Raw genomic sequence first — 21,263 nt, 5'->3', positions numbered from 1 at the left:
AATTGAATGTAATTTGATATTTATTTAGAAAATTCACTGTTATTTAACTCTTAATATACAATTTTATCACTTTATGGTTGAGGCTAATTTTTTTGTCAAGCAAACTTTGTGGATTCTGTCAACTAGTAATTTGAAAGCTACATTTTTAAATAGATCTATAAATTAGCTGCAAGTTTATTTTGAAGTTAAATAACCTATTATAGTCTTGGGTATATAAACATTAAATCCATATACATGATTTTTAAGTAATGCCAAATGATCTGCCATGTTAACAGACTATAATATCTAATTATTAAATTAGTCTTATTATAGCCTGATAATATGACAGATTATTTGGCATTATAGATCATGGTTTAGCAATTTGATGTAAGCCATATCGCCTAAAATGATAGCATTTAGTAATCAAATAAGATCTACATCATCATATATACATAGGAAAGACATATGATTAATTAAAATTTCAATTCAGTACATTTAGTTAATTTTATTTAATGAAAAAAATGAAAGATTATTTTGAATTAGCAATTTGAAAGTCTGTTTACATGGTAATTCATTCAAGTTGTATCTGAATATTTATTTAATTAATCTGTGTTAATAAAATAACAATTTTAGTTTACTCACCCCCTTCTTGACATTCTTCTGTGAAAGTAACATCATCAATTGCAATATCCGTATACTCATCACCTCCAACAAAACCTTCAAATACAATTTTATAGTCTTGAACACTGTTAATCTTGGCATGAGCATAATTCCATTTTTTTTCAATAGGACCGCTGATTGTATTGACTGGAATAATTTGTCCCTTATTTCCATAAATCGACACCTTGAATTAATAATAATGTTAAATTTTGGATCAGATTGATATCAGATTTTTTAAAATTTACTTGTAATTATAGTAATTAACATTTCAATCATTTGAATAGTTTGGATTATTTTACATCTTAATATATTTCTAAACTGCTAAACAACATCAATCGTAAAGTTCTAACAATTATAATTTATCCAGTTAATTTGAGAACATAGAACTTGGAGCCTGTATTATAAATTAACTGTACAGGTATCCCTTGTGCAACATGGCACTTCTACAACATGGTTTTGCTCTAACAGTTGAAAAATTGGGGATATCCCCTGTACAACATGGTTTTGGAAATTTCACAATTTTTAAGTTCAAACTCTGTTATTAAATATTTTTTTTATTCAAATAAAAGCATATGTGCTGTCTCAAATTTGCCCACAGATTTTACAATATTGAAATTTCCAATTTATTTGGTGCCTTTCATTAGGTTTACTTTAATGAAAACTGACAGGAAAGCTAGGATAAGGAAGAAAAAATTTGCACTATCAACTAGGTGTTGTCATTGCTTTCAGACTTTAGCCTTTAAGACTGTCACTGTGTTTTGTTTTTATAGATTAATCATTTGTAAAAATGACAAACAAAATACAGTGGTATCTCTGTATTCGAACTGTTCCTAACTCAAACAATTCAGTATTCAAACACAAATTATGGAAAAAAATCACTCTGTACTCAATTAAACAAACAAGGGTCCCCTAGAACAAAGTTTTGATTAATAACATATTTTTTATGATAAAAATTAAGACATTGCTGATACTTTTAATTGTGATTGTTAGTTAATTATTGATCAGAAATAAATTATTGATTGTTTTAATAAATATATTTCTCTTAGTGACAGAAAAGAATAGTATACTTTTGGAACCTTACCCCATGTTTTGCATAGCATGGAGTTGCATAATATGGTACTTTTTCAGAACAATATACAATTTTCCAAGAATAATTAAAAGCAATAATTTAAGACATAGCTATACATACATGCTGACAAAAATGTTAAGCACCAACGAGGAGTCATTGGAATCAAATGAAACTTTAGTGCAAATGCAATGATGATAATTATAATTAGACGTTTCTTTGCTATGATATTGTAGTTTTCTGTGGACAACAGTATGATTTAAAGCAACCTTTAGGACCTTGCCTGGATACATGCAGCAATATGGTTGAGTATAAAGCACCAAATGCTATTCTGTGACAGATTTGTCCACAGATGCAGCAACTGTCTTTCTAGATTCCTCAGTCCTGATTGGCAAAGCTGATGTTCCATCAAGGACAACAAATCTGGAGATTGGGGAAATGAAAGGAAGTATGGCAATGTGGTAGAAATATTCCTGAGAAACCTTGGTTATGTGCAGCTAAGTGTCGTCTTGCTGGAAAATGACCATTTACAACTCTATGTTGTAATAAAAATATCGAATAATGAAGTTTACACTTAAAAATTGTGAAATTTTGTATGGAGAATTTCCAAAATCATGTTAGAGTGAAAGTGGAAGTAGTGTTGTACAGGGGATACACCCAGTTTTTGAACCATGTTAGAGCAAAACCGTGTTGTAGAAGTATGGTGTTATACAAGGGATACCTGTACAAGATTCTGTTTTACTTAAATATGAAATAAAGTTTTTATTTAATTCTAAAATTTTTTTATTTTTAGTTAAAAATGTATAATTTAAAATTTCCAATTATTAAAAATTAATAGATTAAATGCAATAAACATTTTAAAATGATATTAATTTTTTCTGAACTGAAAATATTACTAAATGAACTTTGATTCATTATTCTATTTCATTAATTGCAAAACTTACTGTTAGTTTTCCCATTGATTTAGAGCCATACATAAAATACCAATATCTTAAGTGACATTTTTCTTTACTGGCAGGTAAACTTTGTGTTGATACAGCTGCAGAATCTCCTATAGAATGATTACCACTGTCTATATATAAATAGTAACCTATAAAAAAATTATAAAAACTGTATTAATGGTATATAATTCAAACTATTGACATTATTAATAATGTCTTTATGAACTAGACAAACAAGCAGACTAAATACATTTTTAATGGCTTTTTTTATATATAATATGTATAAAAGTCTTTTTTTTTTAGTTTTACCTTTATAGAAAATTGAAAAAAAAGAGTTAAATTTGTCAAATTAAAATTATTGGTATTGAATCTAATAATTTCTTGGATAGTGATGTAATGGTAGGAACATAAATAAGCATTAGTGCTTTATAAAGTAGTAGTAAAAGAGCCATTGATACATCGAAGATCAAGAGAACTGGTTAGGTAAAAACGGCAACATTATGGAGTTTGTTAAGATGGGCTTTTGTGTATTGTAGTGAAGTTGTAAAGTTGGATAATGAAATAAATAGATGAAAACAATTAAAGAGACCAATGATTCTGAATGGTGTGCCAAAAAGTGCAACAAGTTGAACAGAGTATTAAGAAGAAATATGAAAATGATAATGATAAAGATAAAAAAAGAAAAAATAGACAAAGATAAAGAAGAGAATGACTGTTTTAATTAATAACATGAGAGCTTACAAGATATGAAGGTAAGGAGATACAAAGGGAGACTAGTTTTTGTGAAATGCAACACAATTACTTTCCTGGCTTGGTTATATATCACAGAGGCAGGGAAATAATATATGGCAATTGGTCAAAAAATGACCCCCCAAGATTTATACACTTTTGGACTCTGAAGTGTCTGGACCTTGAAATGTCAAGAAATGCAAACAAATTTGGGGTTTTTCTGTATTATGGATGTGTGTGTGTGTGTGGAGGGCACAATTTTGTTTGCCCTTTTGAGCTTAATAACTCCTCTTCTTTTTGAAAATTTCTGAAACTTTGCAGGGAGGTTTGTGTATTAGGGGATTGATTCTATTAAAAATTTTGGTGGTTAAAGGTTGAGGGGGTGGAGAGATAAAGAAGGGTCATGCGTCATATCTTGAGTGGGATTGGACTTAATGATGATTTTACTCATTATTGGCATTTACAATTTTTTATAAAATTCAGCTTAATTTTGAGAGTGGGGATTTTTGCATTTTACAATAATTAAAAATATAAAAAGATTTTAATAATAAAATGTCATAACAGATGGTGCCAGACATGCAGTTTTAAATGTTGCTGGATTTTTTTTGGTTTGTTGAGGAAATTCAAAGGATAGATTTACGAGAAGCAATATATTACACAAGGAAGATGCTTATACAAATGTAAGAATAGCTGAGCAGATGTATTATCAGAAGTTTGAAAATCAGTGATTGTTAAGAAGAGGAAGGAGATGGTGAATGAGCTGAGAATTAAATTGGAATTGGCAACTGAATGAATTGGTAAAAATAATGTGGGTTGGGTAAAGACATACTATTTACTTTTGATAGTATATTACAAAAAATGTTTCTAAGTGTATTTTGTAACTTTTTCTTGGATTTAGACTTGAAGTTAAATTTCTAATAGTGGGGGAAGTTTCTCAAACCCCCCACTATTAGAAGTATTTTAGAATACTGCTAATAGTGAAAAGAAGTTCTCAAAAATGTTCCACTATATAAATAAAATGATTCTTTGATAAAGGTGTGGCCGTCGGCCATATCATTGTATAGTTATATTAATATTTTTATTTTATTTTAGATTTAAGATTTTCTTTGTCCCTTTGTCTTTACTATTTGAGAATTCCTTCTTTAATTCCTTTTTCCCCTTGAGTGGAGATCGCCATTTCAGGGAAGTAACATCCTGAAACAAAAGAAGTAAGGAGACCGAAGGGATTAGCAAGTGCAGGAAAGAACTTGCTAATCCCTTTGGCTAATCCCTTTTTGAAGCTCATATACAGTACATGTGCAATAAATAGTTTCTGTATCAACCTACCTTATTTCCACAAAATTTTAAAAAAAATAATATCCAAGTAATTTTCGCACGCAAAATATTCAATAAACAATAAATGCATTAACGCAAAAATCAGTTTTACAGACAACCTTCCTTTTTCTATTCTGCGACTGTCATTGGACAATTGCGGAATGTGATGAAATCAGTTTGACGTAATATGGAACGCACTTCTTTTGGGAAGGAGTCATACTTGAGCGCTATGCACTTAGGAATCAGGCGTGTTTTTCGACACTTTAGTAAAAACCATAGCTGTGCTTTTAGCTTTAACCATATAATTCTTGTAATGAAATTGTATTACAAGAAAAAATAATAAAATCGTTTTATTATTAATTAATAATTTTTCTTATTGTACTTTAAAAATACTGTTTAATATTTTCTTAAGTTAAAATAAGATTAAACTAACGAAAACCAAACTTATGGAGAGATACGATGCGCTTGTATATCGATGACGTAATACACGTAACTGAGGAGCAAACAAAAAGAACCAAGCTAAATTAATTAAGCCAGAAAAAAGAAAGTGTGCATTATAATCGAAAAAATGCGAATATTTTATTAATCTTTAAAATATTGGTATTAAATCTGTCTTATAAAATCACGACGACTCTGTAAATCGAGTTATCCGATAAGAATAAAATACCAATATAGCTCTATTGTTGAAAAAATTTGCGTACTTTTGCTCACCTCGAGTTTTGCTTAGCAGAAATGGATAAAAAGTGTGCAAAATACGTACAGAAATACGGTATTACAGCACCACCTGTATTGGATGACCACCTGTCTAAAAGACCACTTTTTGAAGAAACCATGGGTGGTCGCCATAGACAGGTTTTACTGTATATCCAAATTTATATACCACACAATCATTTGAAATTTGTGAAATGATGATCTATAATAAATAATTATAGATTACTGGCTTGGGGTGTAAATGTTTATTCCATAAAAAAAAAAGAAAAAAGTGTAATTCTTCATACTACTATTTACCCTATCTGCAACACATCAGATTCAAGATATCTTCCATTTTTCTTTGTGGATTATAATATTGATTCTCTGAAACTAAGCTATTGAAAAATTATTAAATGCAAACATTGCAAATCAAAATTTCTGGAGTAAAGAAGAGAATGGAGATAAAATGGAAGAAAAATAAAGCAAAATGTAACCAGTATATATATTGTAAAAAATGAAATCATAAATATAACAACAAATACCTTTAACATTTATACTGTGATCATAAGGAGGGCCTGTCTTTTTACTCGGTGATTCGTTTGCACGAGACCATTTAAAACTCTTTTCCGGCCAGTGCTCCCATTGACAACTTTCAATCCAATTCTCATCATTAAAATCACAGTCACCTTTTTGTTTATCTAAATTAACAATAAAATATCTTAATAAAAAATCAAATAAAAACAAAAAATAACTTTTAACGTTAGTTTCATTACATTTTATAATATACGTGTAAAGTAAAACTTACTGCAATTATTCAGTTCATCTGTTTTATCTTTACAATCAAAAAATTTATCGCAGCGCTGCCATTTTTTAATACACTGTGGTATTTTCTTACACATCCATTCATCAAAACTACATTCCACTGGTACGTAATCTAAAAAAATTTTATATGATTTAGTTAATGATGATATATTATTATTACAATACTTGTTTAAATGTAAACAGCAGAAAATTTACTGCTAAAAAAAATCTATATATTTCTAAAAAAATAAACATGATAAAGAAAACTTGTAAATTCATAATCATACAATAATTAACCAACTTCAGGAAATACAAATTCCAGAAATTCTGAAGTTTTTACATAGTAATGATTGCCAGCAGTCTTCTGTAGACTAATTATTGAGCTAACCCACTATTGAGCTATCTCTTTATCAATACTAATGTTAATTGTACTTTTCTGTTTATTATAGTACAAATAGAAAAGCACAATTAATGAGTTACAGGTTTCTAATTGCATCAAATTCTTCACTATATCTACATACACTGAAGCATTTGATGCATTAGAAACAGTACCAATAATGCTTAGAAACGCAATCCAAAGTAATTTTTTAACTCTCACACAATAGTTTAAATTTGTTAAATCCTAATTTACTCAATGACATGTAAAACAAAGTATTGCTTTATTCAGGAATGTTATGTAGAGGTATCAGTTGATTGCTTAAAATTGTTTTATCAAAAACAATTGATATCCTGCTAAAAAATTTTCTATTGGTTTTACATGGAAATTTAGAACAAGCAGAATCTATTGGTTCAATAGATTCTAAATTTCCATGTAAAACATGCTGTTTTGGCAGTAATTGTCGGTTTTTGGGGTATACATTTGTCAAATTTTTACTTTTCGTTATTGCTTTTTTTTTGGCTAGTTTTGTTTGGCAGCACTGTTGGGATGGTGAGAGGGTATTTAAAGGGGGTGAACTGGCAACTTGCCCTCTATCTCTTGGACTCTCTGGTTGGCACGTGGTCACCTTGGTGTTGCTTGAGAACTTACACATTTCATTGAAAAGAGTGATGTGCTCTCCAAGACTTGTGTGGTGTAAAATTTTGCTAAGGTAATCTTGGAACTCAAATCTGTCTGCATCAAAGTAATTACCAGCTATGGATGTTAGATCTAGTGTTTAGGTTAACGAATCATTGGTCAATAATATTGCCCGGCGATCCTCGTGTTGAATCGTTGAAAGGACTTCAGTGTCAACTACTACATGTAGCCTAATTGTGGAATTTCTGTATATATTCTGTATATATTTTATATATAAACTTAGTTATATGTGATTTTTCATTGTCTCCCATTGTCTGTGGTAATCACACTCCTACATACCTGCAACCATCCTCCTGTGGATCTTTGCAAATCACACAAAAGCCAATCTGTCTAATTATTTTCTTTTTCATCATCATATTTTAAAAAGTTATAAGTTGTTTATAATATATCTACTGGGATAGCAAGAGTATCAAGTACAAGTTACCATCTAAATATAATCTACATGTTTTATGTAGATTATATTTAAATTGAAGTGTTTCAATTGAAGTGTTTATTATTAAAAATAATAATCACTTCATTGAAATAGATAACATTGTTTTGAAATTGTTTTTAATATTAATAGATACTTGTATAGTGAATTAATCCATAAATGTACAAAAACTTAACAAACTCTGTAATAATAAAAATACCATACTTATTGTCAAAATGCAATGTCCATGATCGATACTAAATTATATCATCTATGATATATACTGAAAAAGCATTCAACGGATGTGCAAAGTAACAAATTTAAATTATGACTGCAATTTGTAATAATAATAATATATAGAAAACAAACCATGAATAACAGTCAGTCAAATGAAAATGACTAAACAAACTATTTCATAAGTGATATTTCATCATTTCATTTTAGTTTAAAAAAATTTATGTAACAACAAATCCAATAACCCAATTTTAATTAATTCCAAATGATCTGCTGGATTATCTGTATGGTTATATAAAAATTAATTTATTGGTTCTGGAGGCAAAGATCAAATGGAGGTCCAGGTAGCATAACTAGCAATGCAAGCAGGAGTTGTGGGTTTGAGTCCTGCTCTGGTCTGATCTTTTTCTTCCAGATTCTTGTAAATTAAAAATTTATCGTGAAATGGCAGCTTGACTGCCTATCTTTAGTCAAATTACTTTATATCCAATTATTAAATTAAGCTTAATATAATCCAACAGACAGATTATACAGGTTAATATAATAATAATCTGCCATCTATCTTATCAAAATTATTAAATTTTACTATTCTAAAAATTATATCAAATTATTAATTATTGATGCAAGCTTTGTTGAAAGAGAAAAATTATGAAATATGAAAACAATATTGAAATAGAAATGAATTTAATTCATTCTAAGTAATTTATTAATAACTGTAAGATAGTATACATACCTTGACTGCAACTTTTAAATTCAATATCATCAATTGACACAAAATTTTTGCTTGCAGTACCACGAGTTGCTTCTATAATAATACTGAAATCATCTTGTTTATTGATTTCTGCAACTCCTTCGTGCCATCTATTGCCTTGACTACCGGAACGATCCCAAATACTTAAAATCTAATAAAATAAATTACAATAATAATTTAATAAAATTGATTTAATTTCGGATTATATTTCTGTAATTTAAATACTTAGAATTTAAAATAAAAATAATCAAACACCAAATGGAAAGTAATTCCAACTGAATTTTAAAGGGAAAATGTAAATTTTATATACAGTATATACAGTAAGACCCCGTTTAATAATGATTCGATATAATGCAGTCTGCTCGAAGCCTTAAAAAAACTCAAAATTTACGCTGTTTTAAATTATCGCAGCATTTCGTTAATTCGTATATAATACGATTATTTATGAACACGAACCAATCAGAAAAAGGTGGCAAAAAGGTGGCAGTTTCTTTAAATCTATGTTTGTTTGGTGCAATTTTGGAAAAAATATAAAATCATGGATGCCATAGGCAATATCGGCTTCACTTGGCAAGAATTAACTGATAAATGCACGAACAAAGTGTGGAAGAAGTTATGGATGAACATATCCAAGAATTCTCAACAATAAGAGCCTATCGCTGTATCGTTGAGTTGAGCAAAATCAACCTAATTGGACAGCAGGACTGGGAGATGTAGACGAGCAGGATATTGAGGAGTTACCGCATGTTTCTGGTGAGAGTCTTACCAACGATGACCTTCAAGAACGGGCAGAACAAGGAATTCATGTAGAACTGGAAAACAGAGATTCTGAAAATGAAGAACCCAAAGAATTTCTCTACAGATTTCCTTAGTAAAGGTTTGATAACAATAACCAAAATTGTTGATGAAACTGTAGCAGATGATCCAGATTTTGAAAGGAGTGCAAAAGCAAAATGAGGCATTTTGGATGCGATCTTCTGCTACCGACATTTGCTTAAGGAAAGAAAAAAGTGACAAATGAAACTTCACGACTTTATTGCAAAAAAACAAGAATTTTAGAAAAGTCAGGACCTTCGTCACAAAAAATGAATTTCTGTGTGCATATGTTTGTGTTATTTAACATATATTATTATACAAATTAATATAAAAATAACTTAAAATTAAAGTAAAATTTGTTTATTTTTGGTTGCGTGTTTCCCTATCCCTATTTACTCTATGTTAAAATGACCTCATTTAACGCTTTGTCATCTAAGAATGCATCCCCTGCATTAAGCGGGGTTTTACTGTATATGATTATTAATATATTGATTTTAATCTTTGTTAGTAACTTTCACTCATCCAATAATATACATTCATCAATGATTTTCTTAACAGTGAAGATATTTGTCACATGGAATAGAAAGCAAGCATTCCTAACCTAAATCTTATAGAAAATGTGTGGGATAATCTTGTTCAAGAATGAACTTTTCTTCCAACAGAACTCATAAACAACACTATAATCTGCATGAACAATTATTATGCAATGCATGTACAGTACATGCAGGAGACAACCACATGCCTTATTAATCATTTTCTGTGTAAAAAATTAAGATTAAATTTTCACTTTTCAATTATTTTTTTACATAAAGAATACAGTGTTCTGCATGCCAGATTGTAAACTTGCATTCTGCTTCCGATATTCATACCCGTATTTTCAGTTTCTAATACAGATTTTTATTTGGGAAGAGCCATCCGTGGTAATATGTGGCATTATTCTTAATTAAATTTAATAATAATAATAATTCAGTCTGAAATCCTAAAATCTAGACAGGCTAGGATATTTTTACAATTAAAAATATAAGTATCAAATAAGTTATTAAATAAAATTAAACATAATAATGTATTAATTTTATAGTGTTTGTTGAGTTTGTTGAGACAATTTTGAATAGAGTTATTTTAAAATACAATTTAATTGTACTGAAAATATATTAATATTGAATAAAATAATTATCATTTAATAAAAAAAAACAGGTAAAGGAGTCTCATAAAGTGAATTATTACAAACAGAAGGTATACAGCATCTATATTCACAGCACAGTTAGAGAAACAGTGGAATGGCTGACCTCACATTGACACTGACTTTTATCTACCCGGAGATCATCCTCCAGATATCCAATGGAGGGGATGTTTGGTGGATTTCAGATTTGCAAAGACCATGACAGAAAAAACTAGCCACCATTGAGGTTTGATCTAGGCTTGTCTGCACAGTAATCCAGTATTGAGTCCAGTATTTTGTAATAATAGTTTTAAAAATTAAGTATGCTCAAACTATAAACATAAGTGCATACTCTGTAAATCAATGATTCTACAACATATACCATCCAGATACCATCTTTGGGTTTCATCTTATTTCTTTCAATATGTGTATGAATTATACACTATTATTTATACTTTGGATCTTATTTATTTATTAATAATATTAGTCATTCAGTTATTTGCACAAACATACCTTTTTATTGTTTGCAGTTTTCACTAATATACGAAGATTACCAATTTTTTCTGAACTTCTATAATACATATGATACCAGAAATTAACTGTACAAGAAACTGCTGATTTGGTATAAACTTTAGAATAGAGCTGTGCCACATCTGTTGGTTTCGAAAAAGTTCCTTCTCCGGGATATATAAAATGTCCTAAAAATGAATCAGTATTATGTAAGATTAAAAGAAAAATAATTTTTAAATATTTATTTATAATGGTTAGTTTATAAAACCGAAAAATCTGAAAATAAACAGTGGTAAAACTTTTCCAAAATATTCCATAAAAAATGATTAACAATATAAAAAATTGAAATAAATTATAAATCAGTCTTTTCAGATGTTTCAGACAATTTTTTCAGTTTTGTACGATAACTTATCTTGATGAAAAAACTTCATGATTACCACACCATTTATCCGATTGCCATGAAACTTTGGGAAGTTGTTTAATACATTCCCACGAAGGTTTGTGGCATATGTGAAGATCACCATTTCCCCCCTTTCAAAAATATATTTATATATGGATTAAGGCTTTTATGTCCAACAGATGGCGCTAACTTCCGACGACCTAAGTCTGCTTTTCTGTAAGGCATTATGCTTTTCAGCTGAGAATGGACCTAAGCAGATCATTTTCTACCTATCTATATAAATAAAATACAACGTTTGTTTGTTCCTACCGATTCCTTTGAAATTTTGACACAACGTTGCATTCGAATATGCACGTGTTTTTATATAATATACATGTCGAAATTCCCCTACGGGGGGAGATGGACGGGATTAAAGCTTACCGCGAAGAACTCCGCTTCTATTTATACTATTTTACATGCGGTTTTTTTGCGTTTTTAATTGCGTTTTAATAGGTGACGTCAACAGAATATACACTAAAAAGGGATTTTTCGATATTCTCCAGCGGGGAGAGGGACAGGATTAAGGCTTACCGTGAAGAACTCGGCTTCTATTTATACTATTTTACATGCGGTTTTTTGCGTTTTTAATTGCGTTTTAATAGGTGACGTCAACAGAATATACACTAAAAAGGGATTTTTCGATATTCTCCAGCGGGGAGAGGGACAGGATTAAGGCTTACCGCGAAGAACTCCGCTTCTATTTATACTATTTTACATGCGGTTTTTTGCGTTTTTAATTGCGTTTTAATAGGTGACGTCAACAGAATATACACTAAAAAGGGATTTTTCGATATTCCCCAGCGGGGAAAGGGACAGGATTAAGGCTTACCGTGAAGAACTCGGCTTCTATTTATACTATTTTACATGCGGTTTTTTTGCGTTTTTAATTGCGTTTTAATAGGTGACGTCAACAGAATATACACTAAAAAGGGATTTTTCGATATTCCCCAACGGGGAAAGGGACAGGATTAAGGCTTACCGTGAAGAACTCGGCTTCTATTTATACTATTTTACATGCGGTTTTTTGCGTTTTTAATTGCGTTTTAATAGGTGACGTCAACAGAATATACACTAAAAAGGGATTTTTCGATATTCGCCAGCGGGGAAAGGGACAGGATTAAGGCTTACCGTGAAGAACTCGGCTTCTATTTATACTATTTTACATGCGGTTTTTTGCGTTTTTAATTGCGTTATAATAGGTGACGTCAACAGAATATACACTAAAAAGGGATTTTTCGATATTCGCCAGCGGGGAAAGGGACAGGATTAAGGCTTACCGTGAAGAACTCGGCTTCTATTTATACTATTTTACATGCGGTTTTTTGCGTTTTTAATTGCGTTATAATAGGTGACGTCAACAGAATATACACTAAAAAGGGATTTTTTTGAAATTCCCCCATGGGGGAAGTGTTACACATTTATAATAGATACATTTTGAGCCACAACAACGCGTGGCCGGGTCAGCTAGTAAATTATAAATCAGTCTTTTCAGATGTTTCAGACAATTTTTTCAGTTTTGTACGATAACTTATCTTGATGAAAAAACTTCATGTTATGAGTAAGAAATAGATTCTGCATACATTATATTACATTAGCTTTATTAACTAATCCTGGTAAGATGTGTGGTGTTACTACATTGTGCTTAATATACAGGGAGGGAAAGAGAAAACAAATATATGTATATATTTGTTTCTTTTTTCTTTTTCATTTACTCCCCAGTTCATCTTTTACATTTCTTCTTTTTATATCACCGGTCAGTGTACCCTGAATGTGTAGTTAGTCACTATAACAATGGCATGGCAGGGGGAAAGGTCTGGATTGGTCAGGTGTCGTTTCTGGAGAACAAAAAGGACACGACGAAAAGAAAAATCTCCTCTTTTTTCAGTGGAGTTCATCTCGGTGTGGTGTGTGTGTTTGTGGGAGGGAGAAGCCAGACGACAAGCCTAGACAGTTGTGGAGATTGGCAGAGTTGGGAGCTGGACTATATATGCAATCTACTTTCATTCGAAGTTGTGTCAGGTACGAATGATAAATGTTAATCAAAACTTCAAACTGATGATAGAACTGAAGATTTGGAAGATTAGTTTCTCGATTGGAGACAATTATTTTAATCAAGAATGATCAGCTCACATATATGACTTCTGTTATGTTGTACAGTACATCTAAGTGTAGCCACATGTTTGTATATTTGTGATAGAATTTTTGTTGTATATATGTATATATCTAGCTATATTTAAGTATAATAGAAGTGTATATAAATTTTTTATTCGTGTGTCCCCATTCCGTTCATGTGGGAAACTACATATGTTTCTAGCGCATAAAGAATAATCATTTCAATAGAATTCTTAATAAACAACTTTTAAATCTTGCAATAATTTCATCTCAAAAACAAGCATGAGGTTATAAAAGATATAATCAGATCCCTATAATGGGATTCATTTTGAAATGTTGAACAATTTATATTTGTTCAATTATACTTAAATTCTTATATACTAACTGCATATCATTTAAATGCCTAGATTTCTGTTGATTTTTGGCCCGCCTACACACCTATTTTCAGGGAAATAACTAGAATAGTATATGACTGGTCTTTGTCACAGTCTCTAATGCGTGAATTTTGTTGGCAAAGCTTTAGTAATCTAACAACTGTCATCATTTAACTGAAAATATCTTTTAAAATAAATATTTGCTAGATTTTTAATTTATGTTGTTTTTATAAATGAATTTTAGACTATAATTGTTTAATTTTGCTTCAATAAAACAGTTTTATTTTATTTTATAAATAATAAAAAATACAAAAAACTATCATTTGTTTAATGGTTATTATAACAAAGCAGTTAAAAAAATTTTTTAATCTCATTTTTTTGTTTTTAACTTAACAATTAATTAACTAAAATATAATAAAATGTAAAATATTGTACCTGATGCATTTCTAAAGGTATGATCATCATTAGGACCATTAATGCGTGACTGTATATCACTTGGTGTTGCAATAATCCATTGTGCCGAATATCCTTTAGGATTATACCATCCACACATGCCATCTTCAAAATCGCAATCAGTTCCTGTAGAATAATATATAAGCGATTTTCTATAAATAGCATTAAATTATTTCATAAAAATATATTATATCACTATAAATATTTTGAAAGCGTTCTGAATTCAAAGTATTGAATTATAGATTAATTTTGTTAATAGTTTTAGTAAATAGTTCAGTAAACACAACTATAAAAAAATATCCAAATTAGTATATACAATTCAAATATTTATTTCAAGCTTAAATATTTGACTTCTTTTTTATATTTTATACTTTCTTTTGACTTCTTTTAAATATTTGACTTCTAAAATTATTCCTAAATACTTGACTTGACAGTCAAATGATTGAGACAGTTAATGTATCAGCCTGTCACTTTGGGAGACCCAGGATCAAATTTGGTTGAGCAACATCCCAGGAATTTTTCATGAATAGTCTGTCCTAGATACACTGGGCCTATTCCTCACCACCTGGCCTGGCCAAACCCACAAAGGGTGTGGAAAAAACAGGTCCGTGGAGTGCCTACAGGATTCTACAACATCAATTCAAATAATTTTTGAATTGATGTCTAGAATCCTGTAGTCATATATAACTTGAACTTGACAACGGCTAATTAATTAAATTATGATTGTTGAATGCTCATTCTAAAATATTGGTTTAATTCAATACTTTTAAAATGTTAAAACTATTAATTTTATAATTATTTTTATTTTTTTATATTATTTTCTAATTGAAGATGTATATCACTTACCACAGTCTGCTTCATCACTTCCATCTCCACATTCATCAGCAAAATTACACCGCTGTTCTCGAGCATAACAATTTCCATTTTTACATTGAAATCTATCAGGACCACAATCGGTATACGGTGGAGGAGTGCCAATTGGTTCACCGGGCAAATTATCTGAGATGAATAAGAATTTTAAAGAAATCTCTAATTAATATTTTATACATATTTGTTTTCTAAAATAAAGATTGTGCTGTAAATAACGAATAAATCTCCAATTTTTTAATTAATTAAGTTAAAAATTTGCTTTATTAGCATTTGCCAATTCACATTGAGAATCAGTTTTTTGTGTGCTTTCAACCAACCAATCCTGAAGTACTTGAGAAATTGATTATTGGTATAAATTGGTAAACTCCAATAAACTTTTAAGTTTATTGAAAGATTTGTACTTTTTATAAGTATCTGTCATAGTAAAGATTTGTCTTCTGAAGAATGAAAGGAACATCTAAAACAAGAAAATAAATGCTTTGGATATGTGAAGTCAAACCTTGATTTAGTGCCAATTAATGTTTGTGAATAGATATTTGCCATAAATATTAAATAGAAAATCCTTCAGTTTCTGTAAATTACTAAATAATTATTTTTGCATTGAAAATGATATTATCATCATAAAATCATTCAACTTTCAAATAGTCAATAAGATGTAAAATTTGTATATGTATAGTGTCATAAAAGAAGTGTTACCGGTTCATTTTGTCACCATTTTTTTCTGTTGAAGTTACATTAGTTTTCATTTAACAGTTGTGTTGGATGGGCCATCCAATTTTCTCATGGGACATTTGATGTCTCAAGAAATTTTTCCTGAAGAAATTGTCAAAAGGTTTTGACATTAATTGGCCTCCTTGTTCTTCTGATTCTGATTTAACAACTCCAGATTTTTTTCTTTGGAGTATTTAAAGGGAAAGATCAATATTCATCAAGTTCAACAGAAAACACAAGAAATGTAAAAATGTTATGAAAAGTGTTGTTGAAAGAGTTCAAATTTGTACAGCAACTAGAACATTCTGTTGACTGATATATTTCACACATAACTGAAAAATTAAATAAATTATTGATAAAAAGAATCTGTATATAGTACAAATTTATTGTTATTAGAGTGTTGTATAGTGTTGCCACCTTTACAAAATCGCTGACCCGGATGGCAGGCCAGGTTTGTTCGAACAGAAGTTCCTGACGCATGCGCAATGTCATTTTACAATGCAAAGAATAACATGCAAGCCAGTTCTAAATCAGTTACAGTTAGGGACTTGGCACTTGCATAGGAGTAACATGTGTAACCTAAATTAAGAAAGAGTAGATAATTTAGCTCTATAAAAGATGTGTACGGAGTACAAGCAAAAAAAAAGGTCAAGAGGCAGGTTGCGTGTCACACGTCAGCGTAAACAGAGTAACATGGCAGAATGGTAGATGAGTTTCAGTGAGTGTGAGGTCTTTTGCTATTCAAATGGTGTAAATTTATAAAAATATTCGCAAGAACTTTGTTTCATCGTCATCGTAATTTCACAATTTCTACGAAATTCCCAGACAAAATTAATAGTTCACCCGGACAGTGAGTCAATTCCCGGACTGTCCAAATGAAAACCGGACGGGTGGTAACACTAGTGTTGTATATGTTGTCATGTGGAAACATTCAAATTGGTATTTTTAAATCAAACAATGAGAGAAACTTTAGTTAAAAACAATGGTAACACTTCTTTTTTGACATCCTATATATAAGGATAAGAAGTATTATAATTAGACATTTTCATAAATCGTAATCATATGAAATCGGATTACATTTAGATGTCAGATATCATTAGTATAGAATTAATAGCAAATATGATGAAGTTTTACAGTCAAACAATTCTTGAAGTTACGAATCATGACGATTATTAGCTTATTGATCATCTCCACAGGCATCAAATTCAAAGATCTGGCTGACTAATCTATCCTTTGAATATTTTTATTCTCAAGAAAATTATTGATAAATGAGGTCAATGATTTCCCATGAATGAGAATGTTTACACATAGTAACATGTAGATTACACATAATAACTTTCAGACTAATTAGTTAATTTTGCATTAATGAATAAAAATACAATTAACTCTTTGTACTTCAAAACATTTTTTGGATCTAAGTATCCGAACTTTGATTTGGCGAATCTTGATTATTATTCAAACTTGACACTAGATTGAAAACTGTATTCTGAGAACTTTCTGTACAAGTGACTGATAACTGTTCTCTGAGACATAGCCTCATTGGGCTGCAATTACAAAAAACTGTAGACACATAAATTCCCACTGTCGTCTGTCTGTCCATCTTTCCTTAATCTCAAAAACAGAGTTAGATACATGAAAGACAAGACCAGATATATAGTTAATTGGAGCCTCCTGCCCAAGGTTTCCATAAGAACTTCTGATGCAAACCAGAAGTCATGTTATTTCAATTCAAAAACTTTCAAATGAAAGGTGTTAGCTGACCGGCATGACTCTATTGTTAAAGGAAAAGTATGATGTGCACGTACAGTGCTGATTTGAGGTGGAGAGCATATATTTTAAATTAAATAAATTAAAATAAAATACAGTAAATAATTGCTCGTTTACTGTAATATAATGCCATGCATCTTCTACACCTGTTGTTATCAATATTATTCTCACTAACTTTTATTTTTTATTCATTATTATGTCATCATCATCACTACTGCCTTCAATATCATAATTAAATTAATTAATTAATAATACGTGGAAGAAAAGAATGAACTGTATTGTACTACAGCAAAGAAAATTGAAAGTAATTATTAAATTTGATATGAGGTGACAGTATCATCTACTATATCCAAATTACATTATTAATCAATTCAAAAATTGGAGAATTATAGCTAAAAATAGTTATCAATTCTGATATATTTATGCATTAAATATATGATTAACATTATAGTAATAAATATTTAACATATGATTTAATAAAATATTTATACCTTCAGATTTTTGACAAGAACGGGATATTGATAAATCATCTAAACCAACACTTCCAATTCCAGAACCAAGTTCTCCCTCAAAGACTACCTAAATAAATAGAAATTTATTAATAACTTAATGAATGAATAATTCATTAACAGGGTAATAAAAAACAGTAAGTGTTTATAAATTCTGAACCTTTCCCAGCTAGTGGAATATTTTCGTAATTTCGTATTTTTGATGGTACACTGACATTTCTAGTATTGTACTAAAATGGACGTTGCATTTCATCTTCATTTGCATCTTTACATAAAATTTCACATTAAATTTTGAACATTTTTTTTATATTAAAAAATACTGTGGAAAAACAGTTTGTATTTTTAGATTTGTTCTTGAAATTTTTGTGACTTCCCAGTATGCCATTCAACAATTTCAACTTTCTATAAAAATATTTTTTGATTCTACAGTAATCACTAATATCTTTTCTTTGTATATGATCGTTTTAAAATGCCCGTTTGATTAATTTAGTGCTCCGGAAGTCCGCCCGAATTTCCGGGTCGGTAACGTGCGTCGCCAAGGCGGTGGCGTGCCTGCTGTTTTTAAGGTCGGATTGATGCTCTCGTAACCTTTTCTGAATTGAATGCACGGTTGAACCAATATAGACCAGATCCCTTCCGAACCTATCGTCCCCGACGGGAATGGAGTAAACCCCAGGGGCTCTGTTGAAATCTAACTCATCTTTAGCATTGCGTAGCAGCTCGTAAATCATGCCGGTTCTCACGTACTATCTTTTCTTCTTTTTAAAATACTGCTACGTTCATAAATATATATTTTTGATGTAAGCAAAAATAAAATAATCTTAAAAAAATAGAAGTGATCTCGTTTTTATAATTGTTATTGTATTTTGAAAATAGAGAATAAATATTTATTAATTAAAAAGTTCTTATTTTTTTATCACAACTTGTATAATTTAAAACCATTTTTATTATTTGAGCTAAAACAAAAATAATTAATTAGTGTCAAAGAAATTTTTATTTGAGAATTGTATGTAAATTGTAAACACTTAATTTTAACGTTCTTACCTTATAGTTGTTTTCTTGATCTGTTAACTTAATTTCACTACTTTCCCAAATCTTTGTATTATTTTTGTAGGAAGAAAGTAATTTTAAGCCAGTTTCGGAGTAACTGTTACGACGATATACATTAAGAGAATTATTTTGTCCAATAAGATTAAACCAAAATTTCACCTAATAAAATAATAAATTTTATAAATTACTACTATCCTATGTATATACAATATAATTATCATAAATTGTTTCTATGTTTTAATCACTTAAGTAACTCCTAACAGCTATCAGCTGAAGTTCTTTATTTTAAATTTTACAAATAAAAATGATCTTCAAGTCTTTTGTCACGTTGGTTCAACAAAATGGGACAAATGTCTTGAAAGCCTTTTCGTTTGAAAAAATTAAAATATTTCGGTTGATAAATTGTATATGTAATAATAACAATTATAATTAACAATTATTAAAGATTTAATATTATATCATGCATATAAACAGCGTGCCCATAAGTAAACTTTAAAATTCACTTATTTTGATAATTCAGAAGAAAAATTATAATAGAAATATTTATTTTAATAGAGTATGAAAACTTTGAAAAACAAATTCAAATACTTTTATAAGAGTTTCTTGAATATGAATGCGAATATAATATGCGGTACGATTACTGTGTAAACATGCAAAATAAAATTCTCGTAAGTTAGTTTCACATTACTGACAATATACAAAATTTCATATCACTTCAGAGTGATCATTCAAGAATGATTTATACAGGTACTCCTCACTTTACGACCTATCTGCTTAACGACCACTCGCACTTATGACCAATCGAGTTTCGACCTGCAATTCGGGGAATCCCCTTTCTCGGCTTGAGTGTCGATCGTGGCAAATGGTGACACGTGCACTAAGCGTACTATAATAGGCTTGTGCATACTATAATTGTCTTATAGTACTATAATAGGCTAATAGCATACTATAATAGTCTTTTTATGAATAAATTTGAAGTGTGTTGCATAATTTGTATAATTTTACAACAATCCTATATTCCCGGCGCAAGCTCCTCGCTTATCGACCAATTTGCTTAACGACGTAGTCGTCGGAATGGAACTTGGTCGTAAAGTAAGGAGTACCTGTACTTCAAGTGAAATAGCGGGAAAAACTCTAATTCATTTATAAACTGGTTTACTAAATTAAAAACTCTAATAACCAGTATGCTCTTGTTGACTTCAGACAAAGGAAAAGATCTTTTGTGTGTTGCAAGTTTAAACTGACAGATTATCTACATCATCACTGTAACTCACATATACTATCAAATTGTTGTTTACATACAAATACCTGTGGGTTATCTGCATGAAATTTCAGAACTATTAAAGCTTATAAGCATTTGAATTATTGTATATTGACGTAATCTGATGATAGCTTTTAAAAAAGTCAAAAACATAGTTTTTCTGCTGTAATCTGCCCGTGAATTTTGAAAATAGTTTTGAAGTGCAGTTATCAATTAAAAAAAATAACTGAAGTGAGCAAATTGTTTAAACAATTAAAAATGAAAAACTTAAGTAATGGAATATTTTACAGATTTACTTACAAAACAATTATTTCCAGATGAGCCTGTTATAACATAAGATGCAAGACGAGCCTTCTCTACTTCTGGAGATGAATATTTCTTTTCAATTGCAAGATAACTTCCTATAATTGTGAAATGTTAACAATTATTAATTTACTCAAATTATTAATTTAAATTGGTATTTATTACAATAATTTGATATTCTAGTTTACTTCTGTTTAAAATAATATGTTAATTACTCAAAATTTAGTAGAATCATCAATGATGAGTACTGTCAGTGTCACTTAGCAAATGATGAGTACTG

At 29.8% G+C, this 21,263-nt stretch overlaps 1 protein-coding gene across 1 annotated transcript in view; it reads right to left on the bottom strand.

Annotated features, from left to right (window-relative positions):
• LOC136975272 (MAM and LDL-receptor class A domain-containing protein 1-like) overlaps nucleotides 1-21,263 on the bottom strand; it is a gene marked incomplete at its 3' end in the record, with an annotated part of 49,075 nt that overhangs the window by 16,565 nt on the left and 11,247 nt on the right. Inside the window, exons 6-16 of the mRNA XM_067270306.1 lie at nucleotides 20,981-21,081; nucleotides 19,414-19,578; nucleotides 18,352-18,439; nucleotides 15,359-15,511; nucleotides 14,495-14,638; nucleotides 11,138-11,322; nucleotides 8,632-8,800; nucleotides 6,185-6,313; nucleotides 5,922-6,077; nucleotides 2,650-2,795; nucleotides 622-823 (exon numbers count right to left, since the gene is read on the bottom strand). Of these exons, the coding sequence (XP_067126407.1) occupies nucleotides 622-823; nucleotides 2,650-2,795; nucleotides 5,922-6,077; nucleotides 6,185-6,313; nucleotides 8,632-8,800; nucleotides 11,138-11,322; nucleotides 14,495-14,638; nucleotides 15,359-15,511; nucleotides 18,352-18,439; nucleotides 19,414-19,578; nucleotides 20,981-21,081 (1,638 nt within the window). The remainder of the gene's footprint in view (nucleotides 1-621; nucleotides 824-2,649; nucleotides 2,796-5,921; nucleotides 6,078-6,184; nucleotides 6,314-8,631; nucleotides 8,801-11,137; nucleotides 11,323-14,494; nucleotides 14,639-15,358; nucleotides 15,512-18,351; nucleotides 18,440-19,413; nucleotides 19,579-20,980; nucleotides 21,082-21,263) is intronic.

This window comes from Centruroides vittatus, unplaced genomic scaffold, assembly GCF_030686945.1.
Source record: "Centruroides vittatus isolate TY-2023 unplaced genomic scaffold, ASM3068694v2 contig_370, whole genome shotgun sequence".
Classification (NCBI taxonomy): domain Eukaryota; kingdom Metazoa; phylum Arthropoda; class Arachnida; order Scorpiones; family Buthidae; genus Centruroides; species Centruroides vittatus.
The sequence above is the reverse complement of the archived record's forward strand: the minus strand, read 5'-3'. Positions and strand labels throughout refer to the sequence as shown.